At 46.5% G+C, this 21644-nt stretch overlaps 1 protein-coding gene across 3 annotated transcripts; it reads right to left on the minus strand.

Moving 5' to 3' along the window:
- Positions 1 to 1649: 1649 nt before the first annotated feature.
- RNF20 (ring finger protein 20) lies at positions 1650 to 20385 on the minus strand. Of its 3 annotated transcripts, none has more exons than XM_071455711.1 (21): positions 20251 to 20385; positions 17360 to 17411; positions 16629 to 16799; positions 16338 to 16505; positions 16073 to 16220; positions 15728 to 15910; positions 14405 to 14523; positions 13444 to 13590; positions 13184 to 13261; positions 12767 to 12886; positions 11360 to 11539; positions 11029 to 11164; positions 10245 to 10366; positions 9530 to 9933; positions 8843 to 8960; positions 7411 to 7560; positions 6257 to 6469; positions 4218 to 4343; positions 3206 to 3346; positions 2780 to 2881; positions 1650 to 2563 (listed from the first exon to the last, which is right to left on the minus strand). In XM_071455711.1, the coding sequence occupies exons 3-21, from the start codon at positions 16755 to 16757 to the stop codon at positions 2387 to 2389; spliced, it is 2961 nt and encodes a 986-aa protein (XP_071311812.1). In that variant the 5' UTR covers positions 16758 to 16799; positions 17360 to 17411; positions 20251 to 20385; the 3' UTR covers positions 1650 to 2386. The 3 variants fall into 3 exon arrangements, with proteins under 3 accessions (XP_071311812.1, XP_071311811.1, XP_071311813.1); XM_071455710.1 differs by having other exon boundaries at positions 20156 to 20313; XM_071455712.1 differs by lacking the exon at positions 20251 to 20385 and adding an exon at positions 19844 to 19867.
- Between the last annotated feature and the right edge of the window lie 1259 nt (positions 20386 to 21644).

Raw genomic sequence — 21644 nt, forward strand, 5'->3', positions numbered from 1 at the left:
AGACCGAAAACTGAAGAGTTCAGACTCTTTCTTCAGCCGTGTGGGCCGAAACAGAGACATCCTACACATCTCGGGGCAGCAATTAACTAACATCAACCTGGGACCCCTAAAATACCCTACAGAAGCCCGTATTCATGTCAGTTGGGAAAGTTTCCTAAAATGATACATTTCTTGCAGATAACTACACGAGGTTATGCAGAGCTAGCATAAGTGTCTTTCTAGTCTATTTTTAGCTAAATACTGATGGGCTTGATGACCCCAGGTTTCATCTTGTAAGTCAGCTCTGGCTCAGGCTTGCTGCTGAGGCCTCAGCACATCAGACACTGAATTTAGAGAACCTTTTGATAAAGATTGTCACCCCTTTACTTCTTTTAGCCCAATACTTCTAGTCCTGATAAATTTGAATTCTTCCTGGACATTCTGGCAAACAGACCATCTAAAATTTTCACTGTTTATCAGTGTTTAAATTCTGTCCTCTGAGAGAAACTCAGTCACTTCCAAAATGAGCTTGAAAAAAGCTACTATTTTAAAACAAAACCAAGAATTTTTTCTTGTTAAGTGAGAAAAGGAGTTTCCAAAACTCCTCTGTGAAACTAATGCAGATTGTTTGAAGTATCCTTTTCCTACCAGGAGCAGAGGGACACCAGCCTGGGCAGAGTGCACACAAAGCTCATTTTAGTAGAAGGGTGATACACTGGGGATGGACAGAGGGGCTTTGCAGTTCTGAGGGGCTGTTCAGTTCAGGTTGCTGTTCTCAGCTGTGAAAGGAACTCTTGCTGCTGTAGCAAAGCTGTTTGAAGATGCAGACAGTTTGTTCATGAGCCAGGTCCTGGTTGAAGAAGCATTTGTTCCCCAAAATCTACCAGCAGCATTACCACACCATACTTTAGCCAGCTTGCTGCCAGAACCTGTAATCCCAGGAGCAACTTCCAGGGAAAGGGGAGTGGGTTCTACTCTCAATCCTTCTAACAGCTCTTACACCATGGCAGGGACTCTCAGCAGCCCAGGTTCCCCTTGGAAAGGCAGGATGCCATGTTCCTTCTCGCTTTTCAGGATTCCTCATCATTTACAAGCTTTACTCAAACATTCTGAATGTTTTCAGCAAGATAATGAATAGTGTAAGAGCCTGGGATGACCTCCTTTCATTTTGTATCTGGTATTTCCTGCAGGGAGGGGATGGTGGAAGGCAGGAGATTCCCTGCTTCAGGGAAGGGACACCCATGAGACAAACCTCTGACAGGTGCACCTTCCATGCAAATTAGGTTTACAGGGAAAACACTAGACCCTAGGAAGAAATGTCACAAATCAACAACTTCCCATTTTGATTTCAGGAGCAGACTTCAAATGCAGCCTCCAAGCACAGGGAGCACTGAGACTTTAAGCCACACGACATCTCTGCCAAAATTCCCAGCAGCCATGACAAAATGACTGCAGAAATAATGCAGCATCCTGGCCCTCCTGATGTGTCAGGTATAAGCCACTGGGGATACAGCCAGAGGTACAAAAGTTGCTCTAGCTGGAGCTAGAAGAAGAGGAAGGAAGAAATTAGGTGTCTCTACTGTAGAAGTTAAAAGTTTGTGAGAAATGTTTCCAAGAACTAGACAAAGGATGGGAGAGCAGACAGACAGTACCAGAGGCAGGAGAACCAGAACAATTAACCAAACAGCTTTAGTAAGAATTTGTACATAACAAGGTTAATCTTTATGGTAAACCTGCAGCAAAGGAACCACTAAAAGTCCTTTTCTGAGAAGGACAGTGACAGCAATGCCTCAGCCTAGGGGAAAGTGAGCACATCAACCAGGACACGTCAGTGGAATGCTATTTTCTAAGGGTCTCAAAGATCTCTCCTTTCTCCTCTTCTGGATATTTAGATGTTTGTTTGGGGCTAGGGTTTCCTAGTGCACCAGCCCTCAGGGGTTCTTGGCCTGGCTCAGGAAGATCCCAGGTACCTAAGGAGTTGCTCCACTGAGGGCACAGATTCATTTCCTTGGCCTCTATTGGGTCTGTTAATTGAGAAACTCTTTCCTCCCAGGAGCAGTGTGATTCCTTGATAAGATTTAATTAGCATCCAAAGAAGAGCCCTCAAATGAAGCTCTCACAGATCTCTGCTGCAGCTGAGCTTCCATCCCACCAAGGCAGCACTTCAGCGGCATGGTCCCACCTTGGCAGTGTGAAAGCGAGGGATGGGAAATTTCCTCTCAGGCACAAAGAACTCACAAAAACCGAGGGCAAGACCAAAGGGACAGGGCCAAGAAAGGAAGCAAGATCCAGAGTGTGTTTCTTTCAAGACCCTGAAGGCCCCTCCCAGGAGACACTGCAGCTCAGGCAGCAGAAGCTGAGAGGGAGGCAGGGAGGCTGGCTCGGCAGCAGTGGGGGCTCAGAGGCCTCAGCCAATGTAGATCCTGTGGAAGTCGTTGGCCCCGAAGGCCGCGTTGCACTTGGGGCACTTGCGCTGCCGGGTGTCGTAGCGCGTCTTGACACACTCGAAGCAGAAGACGTGGAAGCACTTGGTGAGCACCGCGTCCTTCTTGCGCATGTTGCAGCATGGGCATGTCAGGCGGGCCTGCAACACAGACACACAGACACAGAGCTGTGAGGGGCCCTGCAGCCCAGCTGCTGTGCTGAGAGATGTCTCAACATGAAGGTCCTTCCATTCCTCAGAGGGACAATGTGGTTTCTCCAGTGCCAGAGTACAGACGAGAGATGTCAGATACTGGAAGTGTGCCTACACACCTTCTGACTAAGATAAAAAGAGAAGCTGAGGGACACAGATACTCACCTTGTAATCCTTGATTTCCTCCATCAGGATCTCATCACAGTTGGGAACCATGTCAGGCTTCTTTGTGGTCTCCAGCTTCCTGCGCAACCTAGAAATATCTTCCTGCACAAAAACAGGAGACCAAGAGAAGGAGCAGTACATTCTCTGTCAGCTTCTTCAGGGACCCAAGAGAACACGCACCTGGCTAAGTCATGCCACCCATAGTTTTACCCCCTGTAATCCAAGAGACAACATGGTCCTCTAATGCTACAAGTATTGTCAGTTATCAGGGGACAAAATCTGAAAGAGACAAGACCTGATGATGCCAAAATCAAAGTGAAAATGGACCCCAAGAGCAGTTCAGCTGAAAGCCTCGGCAAGCTCGATGTACAAGGAGAAGGACACTAAAGCAGACAGATCTTGAAGGATTGTGCATAGGATATGTACCTCAGCCCTTTTGAAGTTGAACATCTCTTTCTCTCTAGTTACTCTGTTTTCCACAATCTCTTCCTGAAAATCATGTAACTTCTTCTGAGCCAGCTCTAGCTGGGCCTTCAGATCATCTGCAAGCTGGGCTGCATCCATGGCCTGAGAAAGAAAACCAGTATATAAGGACCAAACATAGAAAAACAGCTCTAGTGGCTTCTAGTCCCTTGTAATTACCTTATTATCAACAAGTTTTAATAATTTAGCTTCAAGATTCCTTTGGGCAGAGCCAAACCTTGGCATGCTGCAAAGCACATCACTTAGAAAAACACTAATGATCATCCAAATCTCTTCTTAAAGTATTTTCAGCCTTCCAGCTTCAACATTTTCTCTGTTAAAGTGTTCAGAGGCAGTTCTATAGCTGTTAATAGACAAAACTGCAAGATACCTATTTTTAACAATCTTCTCTCTTCACCACCTCTCTTCTGACTTTATAACCAAATGTCCTAATACCACCAATTGTCATATTAAGCACAGGTGACTGCTGAATTCTCCCTAGCTCTTCCTCACAGTGATACTCCTGCTTTCCTTTTTGCCTGTTTTAATGTAATTTCTGCATTTCTACTAAAACTTAATAACAAAGGCAGCTATTAGACTTAGTCTTATTTTACTGGTAATGCACCTACTTTATTGATCTTAGGCATCTGTTGAAAGTGTTCACATTCTTCAGCTGTATTTCCTTTTGCTTATCCCATCTTTGCTACAAAGGCTTTAACCCCAGTTAACTTTGTCTGGCTGCTCTTTCTTCACCACAGGTTGCACAGAAAAACATATAACCTGCTTTTCCTTATCAAAGCAGAACATCAGTCTCCAGTATTTTAATCATAATTCTCTCCAGGACTCCTCAGCCTTCTGATACACTCATCCAAAACCAGGGAATACCAGGTTCTGTAATGCCAGTGAGAGCTCAGAGCCTTCCATGCCTCCCCAAGCTCCCACTTACAGCCCAAGGGGAAAGGAAGGCATCGCTCACCTTGCGTTTGTTCATCTCCAGGGCTTGTGTTCGCAGCCCCAGCTCCTTCTCTCCTGTTCCAATGCTGCTCTGCAGTAAGTGTTCCTTCTCCTCCAGCTTACGCACCACCTGCAGCTGGGCATCCACCTTGGAAAGGGACACAGAGGGACCAGAAGGAACAAATGAATGCATGCTCTGTGGGTCTTCAGAGCTGTCATTCAAGCTGCAGCCTAAAACTACCCCTGCTTCCCCATCACCAGGGAGCACACCTTCGGCTTGCCTTTTTCTCCCTGAGCAGCTGTGCCTGTATCCAGAGAGCTGTACCCAGATCTCTCTGGTCAACACTTTAAAAGTTAGCAGTCAAATATTTGCAACAAACATGTCTTAATTTTTGGACAGTGGCTTTAAGACTTGCAGTAAGGCAATGAACAGTTCCACAGTGGCACCAAGGATGACAGGATACAAAGTCATAGAATGGCCTGGATTGGAAGGGACCTAAGACCCTCTAGTCCCAGCCTCCCTGGGATAAATTCCACTAGGGCATGTTTCTCAAAGCCCCATCCAAGTCTGGCCTTGAACACTTCCAGGGATGAGGCATCCACACCATCTTTGGGCAACCTCCAGCAGTGCCTCACCACCTCTGAGTGAAGAATTTCTTTCTAACATCTAATATAAGCCTGCCCTCTTTCAATTTAAAACCACTGCCTCTTGTCCTGTAATTTTTTTTGTATATTCATATAAAAAGTTCATCTCCCTCAGGTTCCTAAGCCCCCTTCAGGTACTGGAAGGCTGCAATGAAGTCTCCCCTGAGTCTTCTCTTCTCCAAGCTGAACAGGCCCAGCTCTCTCGGCCTGTTCTTGTAGCAGAGGTGCTCATTTCTTCTCATCATCTTTACAGGCTCCTCTGGACTCCCTCCAAGAGGTCCATGTGTCTTTGCTGTGCTGAGGACCCCAGAGCTGGATGCAGCACTGCAGCTGGGCTCTCACAAGGGCAGAGCAGAGGGGCAGAATCCCCTCCCTCAGCCTGCTGCCCACACTGCTTTGGATGCAGCCCAGGATGCAGTTGGCTTTCTGGGCTCCCAGCGTGCGCCTCTGGGTCAGGTCCAGCCTCTTACCCAGCAGAATCCAAGAGTCCTTCTCTGCTCTGGTGCTCTCAGTGATTTCCTCTCCCAGCCTGTGCCCATGTCTGAGGTAGTTCAGACTGAACCATGGTTTCCAACTCCTATGCTTGTTACCAGTATATACAGCTATAGGTAGAATATACAGGCAGAAGTACTATTCCAACAGGAAAAGAACTTCCCACTTTTCCTCACCCATCTGCTCTCCATAGCAGTGAATCCGAAGGACATTGTAATGCTCATACAGCAGTGTCAGTTTCCTACAATGACAGGCCCCTTTGAATCCTGATGCAGTCCCAGGCTGGTGAGAGGAACACTCCATCCTGGACTGATTCTGGTGAAGACAGTTAATTCTCTTCAGAGCAGCTCATATGCTGCTATGCTTTGCATTTTGGAGCAAAACACTTTCAGTAACACAGCACTGTTTTAGCTGCTGCTGAGCAGTACCTACACAGCACCAAGACCTTCTGTGTCTCATGCTGCCCACCAGAAGGTAGGCTGAGGGTGTCCAGGAAGCAGGGATGCCACACAGCCAGGACAGCTGATCTAGCTGGCCCAAGGGGTGTTCCACACCCTACAATGCTGTGCTCAGCAATAACAGCTGGTGGAAAGGAGGCAGTGGGAGGATGTTCAGAGCTGCAACATTTAATAACAGTAAGGCCTGATGAAGCCCTGCCTTCCTGGAGATGGCTTAACTCCTGACTGCCCCAGGAAATAACCAATTAATTAATTTCTTGTTTCACTTGTATAGACATCTCTGCTTTAACTGTTAAACTGCCTTTATTCAGCTCACCTGTTTTCTCACTTTGTCCCTTCTGATTCTTTCCCCTTTCCCTCAGTGGGGAAGAGAGCAAACGGTTGTGTGCAGCTGCCTAAAACAGATAACCCACACCTCCATCTCCCCACCATCTCTCTTGTCCTCTCTCTCCTTTTTCCCTATTACCTGTGTTTTCAGTGTCAAAACTTGGTCTGCTAGCTCCTCTTTTTCCTCTTTCAGCAGCTTATGGATCTGGTTGGACTTGATACGTTCTGACATCAGCTTGAAGTTGGCATCATCCTTCTCTCGCAGCTGCTGCATCAGGCGGATGTTCTGCTCTTGCATGTCTTCAAAGGCTTGGCCTGTGACATCCATTTCTGACAGCAGGGCCTCTTCCTCCTGCAAAAGAATCACAGGCTCTGGCCAAACTGTGCCCTGGACCCTCTAGAGTGAGCCTGAACATTTTATTCAGAGACACCAAACCTAGCAAAGATGGAGGAAGATTCTCAATGTGAGGGAACAGCATTATCCCAACAACCAGAAAAATGTATTCCCTACAAGTCTGCGCCACAGCAGATACTCTGAATTTGAAGGTGCAGAGAAAAGATGGTTACATGTCACTTGTCTGGCAGAATCAGGTTTGACACAGTCGTTGCCAGAGCTGGGCAGAAACCAACACCCAATTCCCAGCAGCTGAATAGCTGTCAGATACACCAGGGCAAAAATTCTACATGTGGACAGGTTGACAGCTTCCAACTAACAGGCTGCCAAGCTCCTTAAACTCATTTTGGCCACTTCAGCATTGACAAGATAGAGCAGTTCTGCTCTACAATAACAAGAATCCAAATTCTAAGAAAGTACATGTCAATTCACTGGCTTGCCTCTATCCTGCTGAGGTGGTCCTGCTCTCTCATTGGATTGAGCCTTTTTTAGCAGAAGGCATGTACCACTTCCATGCAAAATATTCACTAGATGAACTGAGGAGGTAATAACTCTTAAAAAGAAATTGTCATCTCTTCCCCTAATGGCTGATAAAATAAAGCCAATTCTCCTCTGTGTGCCTCACCAGGGCCATATGTTTAACTGTTTATTTAATGTTTAATTGTTATTAAACATTTCCCACCACGGCCTGCCTGTGATATCCCAGAGCTGAGGGTGGACGGGGTTATTTTATTGGTGGTTCTTTTGCTTGCTCAGTTTTTTTCTCCTTTGGTAAACAAGCACCAAACTCCCATCTCTGGCCCATACAGATATAAATTCCTTCTCTCTTTCTGGATGTAACCTGAAGGCAGCTCCCCCAGTTGCCCCAGCCAAAAGAGACCTCATCAGGAATTTCTCACCTGCTTAGCCATGGCAAGTTTCTTCTGTAAATATTCAATCTGTTCTTCCACTGCTCGGATCTTGCGGAGGGCATCCTCATCAGCCATCTTCTTACTCTCCTTTTTTTCCTTGTCTTCCAATTCTTTCACCCTCTGCCTCAGTTCTTCAAGCTACAAGAACCAACCAGAAACAACACTAAACACAAGGATACACCCTGAGCATTGTTCAGAGCCTGTTTTCTCCAAAATTCTCTGAAACACTGAGGACTGCCTTCAAAGCATGGCAAAAAAACCCCAGGTTGTTTTGACAGAGTATTACAGGCAGATGTACCATTTGGATGGGCTGTAGGCCCAAGATCTTGACTTCCACACCTTTGAAAATTTCATAGCATCTTTTATCAGAGTAGGAACATCAGTCTCCTGCAATTGTACATGTATGGATACAGACTCAGAAAGCATCTGCTCCTTTAAGACCATCTGATCAAGGACCTTCTTCCATACAAGGAGGAGATAACAGGAAAATGACAAGGTAAAATAAAACATACAGAGATACAAACTTGGCAGAGAAATGGTAAGGGAGGCAGTGATGAGAATGAAACCTGGTCAGTCACACTAAACATTGAGAGCACATGAGGGTGTGAAAATGTTTACTCCATCAAGGTTATCTGAGTGTGGGAGAAGGAGAAAACCCAAAATAAAATATTCAGAGACACAAACCTGACAAAACAAACACAGATACAAAGAGAGGAAGCAAACCTCTCCAGTCACAACAGCTTCCAAGGAACTACAGGAACCACCTCCAGGAAGATCAGCTGGGACTTTGTAACTGATGACACTGTAAAGCAGGAATGGCTCCTGAACTGGGACAGCTGTGGCAATCAAGAGCAGCTCAAATCCAGAAGCAATGTGCAGGGAAATGGAGACCAAGGATGAACAAATTAGGGTTAGACAGAGAAGGGTATAAAAGGAGCCAGTCCCATGGGAAATATGGGCAGTCAGTATGCAGTTGTCTGGCTCAGCCTTGCCCACAATCATCACAGCCTGTCCTGTCCTAGCTTCTTGTATCTTTTCCTAAGTATTGCCATGTAATCTAACTCTTTACCCCATGTGTGTGTGCTGCACAGAGGAAGTGCTGCCTATAGGTGAGACCTGCTTGTGAGCAAGGCAAGAGGGGCTTGGAACCACAGGGGTCCCAAAGAGAGGGACATGCTGGAACTGAAGGAATCTGCAAATGGGTCTGTTCTTATGAACCTAGAGACTGGTGTGTGTGTGTGCCTGCACTAGCAACTAGTCCCTGTTATCTCCAGACCATTCCAATCTCTAAGCGACAAAGCTGGGAAGACAAACAATCCTCAGTTCTGAGGAGAGAAACAACACAGTTCTGCTGCAGAGTACCTGAAAAGAAGTTTAAGTAACACATTAAAAAGAAAAGAGGATGAGAAATTAGGAATACCTCAGCTTTTGCCTTCTTCTCAGCTGCCATCAGCTGCACTTTGTCTCTCTGCTCTTTGGGGGCAGAGCGGTACATATCTAGCAACAGTTTCATCTCCTTCTGGCTCTCCTGGGCCTTCCTGGAGAAAGGGAGACGGACCACAGTAAGAACACAGTAGCAAAGCCACACTGTTAGACAGCCAGCACCACAGCCTGGCAATATTCTCTCATCTCCCATATGGATATGGAGTTGTTGGTGGCTCATTTTATTCTGGTAACATAAAACAGCAGCTGAGTATAGTCTGGAAATAAAACATGTTCAGGCACATGGGTTGAGATGCAAGAAGTGGGCTGGAGATGAAATACATATCCTAATAATACCTACAAACTATCCCCCTCTGCTTTGGGAACCATGTAGGAGTGGGAACACTGCTGTGTCCTCTATTAATAACCTGCTGCTGTGAACTTCTATGCTATTGTTATGACATCAACAAATCAACATTACTTGACCCACACCATGAAGTATCTGCTTTGGTAATTCATGCTTTAGGCTACTGCACTGACCACATCACAATCAGAAACAGAGGGTGTCAAGAAACTCTCTTGATTCCAAACTCCAATGATGCTGATCCCGTAAAAGCAAGACCACGTGAACACCCCAGGCTTGGGCACTGCTCACACAGGAAAGGGAGAAAACAGCAACTCTTACTTGAGCTCAGCCTTCAGCTGCTTGATCACTTCAGCCTCCTTCTTTCTTCCATCTTCATGCTTCCCTTTCTCCTTCTCTTTGGACTCTCTCTCCTTCTCAGATTCCTTCTGCTTCTGCTTTTCCCGCTCTCGTTCCTTTTCCTTCTCTTTCTCTTTTTCTCGTTCTCTCTCTTTCTCCTTCTCCTTTTCCTTCTCTCGTTCCCTCTCTCTTTCCCGTCTCTCCCGCTCCCGTTCCTCTTCATCTCGCCTGGCCTTCATCTCATTAACATCTTCAGAAGCAGCCTTGGGAACAGTCACTTGGGCAGAAGGATCATCAGGCTCCTGCTTGATCTCTGCAGGTTCTTCCTTTGTGTCTTCAGTGCTGGACTGGGACTGGAGGAGAGCACTGCCACTGCGAGAGCGGATCTGGAGTGGAACAGCAAGAGAGATGACCAAGAAAACAAATGTTTAAGTTCTTAGCCAGGAGTCTTCCCTACTTCCTTCTCCCTTGTCTTCCCAGATCCATGCTTCCATGCCCCCTTTTCATGGAGCACTACACAGCTACAAAGGAAGAGCATTTGTTTGGTCAAAGGAAGCAGCAGAGTGCAGAGCTCCACAGAAAATTTCACTGCATCCTGCACAGCGTATCAGAAAGGTTGGTATTCCTGGCAAGGGTGACAGCATTACCCCTTCTCCTAAGCCTTTCCCTTCTTTTCTGGCATTTCCTGCTGTGTTACCTTGCTCAAGTCAGACTGGGCCTCTCTCAGTTTGCGTTTGTATCTCAGCACCTCTCCCTTCAGCTGGTGGTTGTGATTCTGGAGGCTGCTGATGAGGTGACGCATCTCCCGATTAATGGGGCCTGCAAAAACAGAAACACCTTTGCAACAAACCATACCTCTGCCAACCTTCTTGAGGACTTTCATGGAGATGGAGAACAAGCTAAGTGACAATGACAAAGAACAAAATAAGACTCTCACCATTCTGCCACGTAACAGAGCAACACAAAACACTTGCAGAAGGAAAGTCATGCCAGTTTTATACACAACCATAAGTCCTTGCAAATTCACAGTCCTACGTTCCCACTTAATATCCTTTTTATGACCATGATCCGAAGGGAAACATGTCATGTTACAAAACAAATCTGATTTAAATGCTCCTTCAGAAGTAATTTATTTCTTCTGATGAAATTCAGGAATCACTGCTTTGCTATCTAGATTGTCCTTACAGACTTGGAAATGAATCCTCCCCCCAAGTAATTTTTAATCATGCAATGTATCCTGCCATAAACCAAATTGTTAGCAAAATGTATCTATTATGCAGCATCTAGAAAGAAGTCAGATAACATGGAACTGGCCTCCCAATAAAACAGGTGAAGAGCTTTGCTTGAGATGAGGAGACCTGCCAGAACAAGTATTTAATAGTAACAAAGAATCAACCCATGCATCCTAGTACACTGTAGCCCCTAACGGGCATTGGTGGGTAGGTGGTGTTTGTTTCAGGCACAGCAGAACAACAACTTACCTGCTTGCTCATTGGCAGCAAGTGTCTGTTCAAACTCTATCCTCAACATCTCATACTCTTTGCGGACTTGTGCCAGGGTGTCCTCCAGCTGAATGACCTCAGTGCGTAGCTTCTTGTGAAGGCTGACCTCATCCCTCTGAGGAACAGAAAGGAAACATAACTCAGTGCTTTGAACCTGGAGTATCTCTCACCTCATCAATATCAGGTACCACCAGAGACTGAATTATTGCCAGAAATGTCTATTTCTTGAGCATTTGCAGAGGCACACAGACCCATCAGTGATGGCTGGTGGCACGACAGAACTCCCAGGCTGAGAGAGCAGAGGTGTTACCTCAATCAGTTCCACCTGGCGCTGGTGCGTGGCGCGGGTGCCGTGGAGCAGCGTGCGGGCCTCATCAAGATGTGCCTTCAGCTGCAGACTCTCGTTGTACAAAACAGAAAACTGGGACTGCATGCAGCGATATTCCGGGGTCTCCTTCACGGCCTCTTCCACTGCCCGCCGCAGCTCAACCTGGTTGGGACACAAGAAAACGTCACAAAAACAAAAATTATCCCCTTGCCTTTGGTTTCTGTCTCTCAAGACAGAAGAACAGTGAATCAAGCTGCCACAAGCAAAGACAAGAGTAGAACTCGAATAGCACTGCTGTGAAGTAGGTCCAAGTGATATGATTCAGTACCAATCCTAAAAAGTGTCTGTGTTCTTATGCGCTAGGCTGCTTCTCTCGCACAACCACAAGGCGGAAGTTTTTCAATCTTAGGTCCTGAAACAGTTTCTCTTAAAGATATGAACTTGGAAAACATAATAAATTGTAAACACCCAGATCAACAAAGATGGACACACAGAAAAGTATGAGAGAACAGAGAAAATACACATGAAAATAGGAATTACGTCAGCCTTCTACCAGTAGGACATAATAACTGAAAGAAAGAGAAATGAAAAAAAATCCCAGAGGTACAGAACTGAACTCCTAGTAAAAAAAGTTAGCAAATGATTGTAACTAGCAGCAGTAAACCAGACACATATATACATGCATTCAGCTTAGAAGTAATTACAGGGGGGAAAAAAAAGTTGTAAGCTAAGGGCACTTCTCTCTAAACAAATTCATGTGGATAAACTGAATTCAGAGGTGCCTCAAGACAGTTTCCAGCATCAGATCTCTAGATTAAAGTTTTTGAGACAGACATTTCTTATAACTGGCACTGACCACTAAGATGAAATTTGGATTATTCTCTCCGTCATATACTTATCTACCACAGAGCCACAGCTTCTTGTGTTACCACTCTTAAAACATCACAAACTCACAGGCTGTCTCCTATCTATCCATTCCCCACAGTGGGGAAGACAGAAGTTCATTGTCTCTTTCAAGAGCCTCTCTCCCCACACAAGTTCCCTGATTGTTTCTCTTCTCTGGTTCCACTTGCACAGGGCGTGGGGAAAGTGGAAAATCTGAAAACAGTTTTAACCAGACATGATTAAAATGGACTCAAAGATCAGAATGGGACATGGGCAGGAAACCATTACAATTTCCAACGGTGGCCACACGGTGTCACCAACGCACTGAGCTGCAAGTGGAGCCACAGACCCGCTCAATTGTACCTGGAGCAAAGTGTAACACAGCTAAAGAGCAGGCTCAGAACAGACACTGCAATGAGGTTTTCTGCAGACACAGCACTGCAAAGCCGAGGGCAGCCCATCCCACAGAACACCTTCATCCTCACACAGCTACAGATGTCTCACCTTGAGCTTTTCATTCTGTGTTGTTACTTCCTCAAGATCCTGACGCAGCTCCTCCAATTCATTAAGGCGATTCCCAGCAAGCTCTTTATTCTCTTCCAGCTCTGCATTCATCTCCTCAAACTGTTGGGATAAACTGCTTGTAAATCCTACTGTTAATGTGTCTCCTGAGAGTGCTAAGGAACTATCTGTTCATGCAGTAATGGCAGCTACAGACTGAGCAGTCAGGTAACTTGACCAAGCGAGACAGAGTCTAATTCCACCTGGTGTTTCTTAAGTAGAAAACTCATGACACAGACAAAATAGCTTGTCCAGAGTCACCCAGCTTTGTGGCACAGGATCTAAAAATTATCTAAAATAAGTATCAAATTCTGTTCAAATTGTGGCCCTTGTTCTCCTTGAACAAACTGCTGGCCTTACCTTGCGAGCATTAATGGTGATTGTTCCCCCATAGAGGCTGCTCCCAGCTCCATACACCTTGTAGCCTTTGGAATTTACCTGCAAGAAATGCAAGAGATTTCCTCAAGATCCAGTGAAATACTGACAAGAGTGATGCAGCAGGTCCAAGACCAAAGAAGGAACACTGCAGGTTCTCAGCTCTCCCAGCAAAGTCCCAGAGAGGATGTCACACATCCATCCAACACCATCCCCACTTCCCAGGTCTCCTGGCCAGTGCTTACTCGTTCCAGGACGTCGGCCAGGTGGCGGTTGAGTCTCTGCTCTCTCTTGCGGATCTTGTCAATGTCCCACTGCAGGTCATCAATCATGGTCTCCAGGACAGACACCCGGGATTCTGCTGTCTCCACCCTCTCTTGCAGCTTGGAGAACTGCAATCAAAGGAGTGCTTCAGCCAGCACATTGCATAGAGCCAACTTTTCCTCATGCTGCTCAGGAGTCATTTTTCTCTTTTTCATCTTTTGCTGTGGTGACAGACTATTCCATGAACTGTCCCAGATTTTACACTGGCCAAATACCAAGACAGCAACAAAAATAAGACAAAACTGAAAATTGAGAAAGAGCAGAAGCTGGTAGTATCTGGTAGAATACAGAGGAAGCCACCTCAGCTGATTCAAAGCCTTTTTTGATTTTAATCTTTTCTATCCCTATGTCCATCTACTTTAGAGAGCACCTAAGTGCTCAGATGTCTAATGCTGTGCAATATCAGCATTAACACAATTTTTTAATGAACTGAAATCTCTCAAACAAATGCTGCTACTAATGTGAATCCTTTAACAACTGGGATCATCCTGTAACTGATATCATTATACTGTCAAATTACACAGAGAAACCAAGGAATTCAGAACGACAGAGATGTCACCTTGACTGTTCCGGGTGTCTACACAGCCACCTCAGCACCACGTGCCCCCAGTTTCTCTGCTCTCCCGTCTTCTTTAAAAGTTAAAACCATTCAGTTCACTGTCTCACTTATATCCTTTCCTTTAGTGATGTAACAAGCAAATCAACCTGATTTATACAGAAAATCAGTGTACAGCTCTCCACAACAACAACCCTTTTTGTAACTTTCAAACCATGCTCCTCCTATGCCTCTCCAAGGATATGAGCTGCCTTCCAATCTATGGGAACCATAAATTATGCTAGGCAGGACCCCAAAGCAGATTTCTTTCTCTCTCCTGTTTTTACCTCCTGAGACATGACTCTGTGCTTCTCCTGAAGAACATCAGCCAGTTCTTGCAGCCGTCCATTCTCGTGTGACAGGTAGGTATTCAGCTCCACTACTGCTTCTTCCATCAGTGAAATATCTGAAAGGTGCACAAAGAAAAGGAAATTAATGGAAATCTGGTTTTAATTCCTGAACAGCAATGAGAGAAATAAGAAAACAGAAAAGCAGATTTCTGGGTCTAACTTTACTTTAATTTACCTCTGCCCCGGGTGCTTCCTGAGGGCCTGATCTCAATCCACAGAGAGCTTTGTCCATATGCAAAAGGCTCTGCAGTTTAACAGTGCTGCCCATTTCTGACCCAGGGGTCATCCCCTAACACAAGAGATCACTTCAGCTCTGTCTGTGCCAGCAACCCAGAGCATGTCCTTGGAACCAGGGACACCCAAATTCATGCATAAACCTGTTGCAACAGGTTTATGCCCAGGGTGACACACCAGGCCAACACACCATGACACCATATGACAACCACAGCGCCGGGTGACAAGTGAAACTAGAGCACCTGAGGCATGGCACCAGTGTCAAAGCTACTACAGTTTGTCCTTTAGCCAAGGACAGCAACATATTCTTACACCCATACCAGACTTGCTCAGAGCACACAGAAGCACACCAAGCATGAGCTGATATTTCACCCAAGGTTTCTTTCAAAAGATGAAAAATCTAACCTTAAGCTAATGATGCTTTTTCAACAGTCATCTGAGTCTAAAGTGAATCTGCTACATTAATTTTTAGAAGATGGTAATTTGGCTTTCTCTGCAGAACTCTGCTATGTTCAAAACTGACAGCTACACTAAGCACACCATGTCATAAGACAGGTACAATTTTGCTCAGGATTCAGTGGAAACTGAGCAGCTTGTTATTGCCACACCTTCTACTAAACTGCAAAGGAGAAGGAGTCCACCATCAGTTCACAATGCTGATTTCACTTCTTTACTTGTAGGCACAAAACCTTTTATGTGGTGGCTAAGAACAGGTGGCTGAGGAGGTTCAGCTGTGCTCTCTGACTTCTCAGGTACATGAACAGAGTACTGGCAGAAACAAGCTGCTTCTTAGCCCAACATGCTGGGCAGAGCCCTCAGCACTCAAATACAGAGGTAGATGCAATGCACTTCTGGCACATGGCCCTTTAGAGGAGGTTTTGATAACAAGAGTTTGGAAAGCCAAAAAAATTAATTTTAGAAAATAAATGCACATGAGAAGGACTAGACCTTAATGTCTACAATTCAGGATCAGGTCTAAGGTGGGAGCAGATAAGCATTCTTGAATACCTGCCACCTTGGTCATACCTCCACTATTCAGCTTGTGAGATAGTACATCCACTTTCTCCTGCAGCTTGTCATACATTGTCACAATCTGGGCAACAGCACGGCGGGAGGACTCCACACGCTCCTGCAGCTGAGATTCTATCTCCTCACTGGTACTGCTGGCTAGAGTGGCCAGGAAGGAGAAGGCCGGCTCCAGCCCTTCCCCTGGGAACATAAAGGGGTGAAAAAAAGTAAGTGTGTTCTAGAAGGTAGCATATCCCTGCTCTTTAGAATCACAAAAAAAAGTCTGTCAGCCTTTAGAAATGGACATCAGTGTTGTCCACAGCTGAAATCCACCTTTCCCACTGTCCCCACCCCCTTTCTCACCTCGTTCCCTCTCATCTTTGCGCTCCTGATTACTGTCAGAGTCTGGTTCAGGTTCTGGCACCACCAGTGCTTTTCTTTCAGACAAAAGGTCTCCAAGACCTTGGTCCAGGTCGAAGCGTTTAAGGATGATGCGGATATTTTCATCAAACTGAATGATGGGACAGCCAAGGCCAGACAAGATAAAGAATGGATGTGAACAAAAGGAGTACAGAGGTACAGGGGAGACAAGCAAACTGGATATGAAGTAACAAAAGCTGTTCCCAACCTGATTCCAGTAGCGGTTGATGATCAGCAGAGAGGCATCGTCAGTGGCCTGCCGACGCTCCAGCTTCTCAATGTGCTCCCGCAGCTCATCTTCGATGGCCTGGCGCTGGTCGAGCATCTCCGCCAGCTTCCGGTTCTTGGTCTGCAGGGTCCGGATGTCCAGCTCCTCCTGGGCACAGCCACACAGCACACAGGCCAGGTCACAGAAGGGCTCACCCTGACCCCAGAGACATTTCTGCCTCCAGATGAAAAAAACCAAAAGGTGGAGTGGGGGTATGCAAGGAAGACATACCGTTGAAGAAACACCACCAAGTTTAATGGTCTCCACAGTGGTGCCTGAATCTTCAACCCCTGCCTTCTTTTCCGGAGGTGCAGAAGGGCCAGGCTCTCCAGCCGTCCGTTTATTGCCAATTCCAGACATGGTGGCTGAAGTGTACAGATTCCCACCTTCTCCAAGTTCTTCCTGAACATTAAAGAACACTATGAAAAAATCACCAAACACACATCCATGCAGTCAACTTGATTTGGGGTTTTTAACATGGTGATGCATCATGGTAACAAAATGCCCAAAACAGAGAAGATCATGGAACTAGAAAGATTTTGAAAAATATTTGTTGGGAGGAATGGACTAAAAGTGGAAGACTGGTAAAGGACTGTAAATCATTCAAGTGACCTTGCAGCTGGGAATAACTCTTGACAAGGCAATGATCCTCTGGCACAGGCTGACTTTAAGGGCGATCACTTCTCTAATACTGCACCTCTGCCAGCTGTTGCTTTGGGGAGCAAATTTGTTTCTGTTTGTTTCTGTTTCAATTTGTTTCTGTTACCTTGCTCCCACAAGGAGCACTGTAACAGAAACAAATTTACTCCTGGTGTTCTAACTAGGAGATTGTGCCAGCCGGTGCTGACTCACACATTCTGGTCCAACATTAGTAAAAGACACCAGCAGGATCTGCACTTCAAGCAGAAAGTTGATGGGGAAAATATCCACTGCTCTGTAATGTTAAAATTGAAGCACTGTACCTTATCACCCTCCTTGCAAAAAAATCTTCATCCAGGTGCACTCTCTGCTTTTCTGCATTAACAAAAATGAACCAGGTTAGACTTTGGCAAACAACTGAGACAGTGTGTATGTGCACCAGTTCACTGCACAACAACCAAACTGTTCCTATTGAATCTACACACAAAGCCAGTCAAAGCTGAGGGCAGCAACACCCTGGAAATAAATGAGCCCTGTACGCAGAGAGCTCACAAATCCTACAGAACTGAAAAGAAACTTGGACTCAAGGCTTGTAAAGATCCATTCCAAGAGTTTTGCTGTGTACCAGGAGAGATCAAACATGTTTGAAGAGAACCTATTCCTAACTCAAAGCAGTCTGAAAAGCTCTGGACTAATAGAGAACAGCTGGGGCTGTGAGGGAGGACTGGACATCACCTGCCCTGTGCTCCTGCATGAAGCAGGCTCAGCCAAAGCAGGTTTCCAAGGGCCCTGTCCAGGCAGCCTGAGCATCTCCAGGCACAGAAACTCAGCCACGGCTCTGGGCAGCCTCTCTAGTGCTTGATCACCCTCAACATTAAAACAGGCTTTTCTCGTGTATGAACAGCATTTCCTGTAGTTCCCTAAAATATTATTGAGCAAAATTACAAGTGTATCCTCAAAAGGTTTCCAACACAAATGGAGCAGCTGGAGATGAAAAATGGAACCAACCAGATCTTCACTAGACATGAGCTGCATTCTTCTCCCACAGCCACTGAGGCTGTGTCAGACTGAACGAAACCAGAAGTGAATGAAGTGCAGACCACACCAGTAAAACCCAACCTGTTCCATTTAAACCTATTATGGAATTTATGGTCAAACCAGGGGTTAGGAACTGAACCTTCCAGTTCTTATCTGCTTTAATTGAGCGGTTCTACTGAAAGCAACAAGGCCATTGTCTTTTGAAGATGAAGCTGGTACACTGCTTTGCCAAATCTCAGCATTCACAAGCATCTCAGTGTGGCACTGCCCTTCATCATATGCAAAACAGTATAAAGATTATTTCTAAGTGAGTTACTGAAACAGATCCTGCTGAGTTACAGCACAGATCCTATGAGGTATCTTCTAATAGAAACATTAAATTACATCTCAAATTTACAAAGAAAGACAATTGCCATGGAACCATTTTCCTTCTCTTAGCAACAGCACTGACTTTAGCTGGAATTCTGAGAGCATTGGAAGGAAACAGCTGTCACTAAAAACATCTCATTTGTCCCCTGTCAGTCCAGCAAGCCACCACTGCCCACTGCCTTTCACGCTTTTTGTCCCCAGACAAAATACCCCTTCCACTGCCTCCTGGCACCACTCCCTCAGCTCCAGCTCCTCTCTCACCACTTCCTCACACACTGTATACCAGACCCCAACCCATTATTTTTTTATGGCCACAGACCGTCTCTTTCACAGAATCATTTAGAATGGGAAAAACCCCTGAGATGGAGCCCAACCTATGAACCAACACCACTCTGTCAGCCACACCATGGCACTGAGTGCCACGTCCAGCCAGGGACAGGGACTCCACCACCTCCCTGGGCAGCCCCTTCCAGTGCCTGACAATCCTTTCTGCTGCTCACACATAGAAGAACTCTAAGCATGAATGTTCATTTCTTTGAATGTCAGATTTCCTTTCTGACACAGAACAGCTGATCTGCTCTGCTACCTAACAGTAAGTTTTACTTACTCATTCTGTATTTGCTTAAAAAAAGGTGGATTTCTGATGACAAGCCCTATCGATTGAAACTCAGATTTTCTCTTCTTACTTACTACCATTTTACAACTAAATTCAAAACCTTTATTACATCTGCCACCACCTGATGTTCCTGCTACAGTACAGAAATCACACTACACATGTATAAACCTGAATTTATGTAAAGACACTGAAAAACAGAAATAAAAGCACTGGGCAGATTTAAAAACTGCTATTTGAGTTTATACTCCCCAGCAGGAACTCCAGTCAAACAATGATCTATCCACAAGCCTAACAGGGATTTTTCCATGGCTTCATGTCAAGCTCAGCAGGAATATTTTAAGCATAACAGGAGAAAGGGGAAAACTCCCAACCCTCTGCTCTGCCTGGCCCTAGCATGGCATGGACGGAGGACTGTGCCCAGTTCTGGACTCCTCAGTACAAAGACAAGAAGCTGCTGGAGAGGTTCCAGTGGCAGCCACAAAGATGATGAGGGCTCTGGAGCATCTCTCATATAAGAAGAGACTGTGATATCTGGGCCTGGTTAGTCTGGAGAACACTGGGAGAGGATCTCATTAATGCACACAAATATTTCCAAGGTGAGTGCCAAGAGAGTGGTCCAGACTCTTCAGTGCTACCCAGCAACAGGATGACGAGCAGTGGCCATAAACTAAAACCCAACAAGTTCCACCTCAACGTGAGGAAAAACACTGAGGGTGGCAGAGCACTGGAACAGCTTCCCACGGACGTCGTGGACTCTCCGCCTTTGGAGACATCCCAAACCCACCTGGATGTGTTCCTCTGTCACCCGCTCCAGGTGACTCTGCCTTGGCAAGGGGGTTGCACAGGGTGATCTCAACCCGACCGATGCTGTGATCCAGCTTCCCCCACACACCAGCCGCTCTCACACCTCCTCCGCTCTCCCACATCCCGCGGGGGTCCTGCCCCTGCCCCCGGCATATTTCCACAGCGCCAGCCAGACACGACGCGGCCCCGTCCCTCCCTCTGAGGGTGTGCGCTGCCTCCAGCCTCCAGCGACCCCTCCGTCCTCCACACAGCCCCCTCCCGGCTCTCCCCGGCCCCCAGCCGCCCCACAGACCCGCCGCGGCCGCCTCGTCGCTGCTGCCGCCGCGCCCCGCTCCGCCGGCAATGGCCGCTACGGGCCGCCCTTTCCGGCCGCCATTTCGCCCTCACCCGTCATGGAGGCGCCGCTTTGCCCTCGCCCGACATGGCGGGGCGGCAGCGGCACCAGACGCCGGCGCCCTCACCCGCACCAAAGATGGCGGCGCGGGCGGAGCCGCCCCCGCCCACACGCGGCCCCGTGGAGCGGCCGCCTCCCTGCCCGCTCCGGAATGGAGCCGCGTCCCGGCCGGAGCGGGCGGGAAGGGCGTCGGAGCTTCTTGATGGGGTTAAACATTCTGTGCCGGCCATGGTGTGGCAGCAGGGTTGGGGCAGTGGTTGTCCCTCTGCATTCGGCACTGGAGAGGCCACGCCCTTGCTCTCCTCCAACAGCGAGAATTTTCTGCTTTCGTCCGTGTTGTTTGAAGATTAACTGTGCGAATTGTGCAGAGACAACACAATAGATGAGGGAAAAATTACAAGAAAAAATCTGAGTGGTAAGGAGAGAAAGAGAGGGATTAATAATACTTGTATTAATACTTGAGATACTCTTGTGAAGAAGATGGGAGAGCCAAGCAATCCAAATGCCAGTGCAGAGGAACTGCAGAGAAAGTCTTGCAGCAACTTGCAATTACTTAGAGTCAGGAGTGTGACAAATATGTCTGCTTTTTCCTGAACCTCGCAGTCCTTCACTTCCAATTGCTACAAGAAAGAGTGGAGCACTGTACAAAATTACAGTTGCTTAAGAATTGGAGTGACTGAAGCAGAGTGTTTCTTGGAAAGGATGTGCACATGTTTTTAGCATAAGCAGAGGGAAGCCTGGTATTGAGAAACCACCAAAGACCCAGAGGTGAACTGAATAAAAAACGTTGTGTAAGGAACAGCCTACAGAGGAGGCAATTTTGAGCTTGCAGTGTTGGTGTGCTCAGGATGCGGCCACAAAAGGAGACTTGGATGGACTGAATCTCCTGTAAACAAGAAATGCACAGACTTGTGACCAGGGTTGTGCTGAGCATCACCCATTACCTGTTGCAAACCTCTATTCCAAATTAAAAGGACCTACACAACCTCAAATACTGTCTTTCTCTCAAGTTGCAGGAGTAGTAGTAGCCACCAAATTTGCTATGAAAGCCCAACACATGGGTGTGAAATTCATCCTCTTTGGTAAGGTGGGAGGTGGAGACACATCATTGTGAACTATTCACATATTACCCAGATGTGTCTGCAGATGTGCAGGTAAATTTGGAGCTTTGGCACACCCGGGATGGTACCCAAAGTGATCTTTGATCCAGCAGAACTGTGCTGCTTCCAAGAGGAGAGGCCCTATGGGAGATGGTCTGGGAGCTGATCTCTCTCCCACCTGTTGCTGAACCTGAGGTTGTCGTGAGCAGAAGGCTCTGCCCTGGAGGGCAGAGGGAAATCCTCTTTTGTGAGAGGATTTGTGTGCCTGGAATTTGCTGAGGAAATAG

This window comes from Agelaius tricolor, unplaced genomic scaffold, assembly GCF_023055355.1.
Source record: "Agelaius tricolor isolate 1412-34295 unplaced genomic scaffold, bAgeTri1.0.p SCAF_53, whole genome shotgun sequence".
NCBI lineage: Eukaryota > Metazoa > Chordata > Aves > Passeriformes > Icteridae > Agelaius > Agelaius tricolor.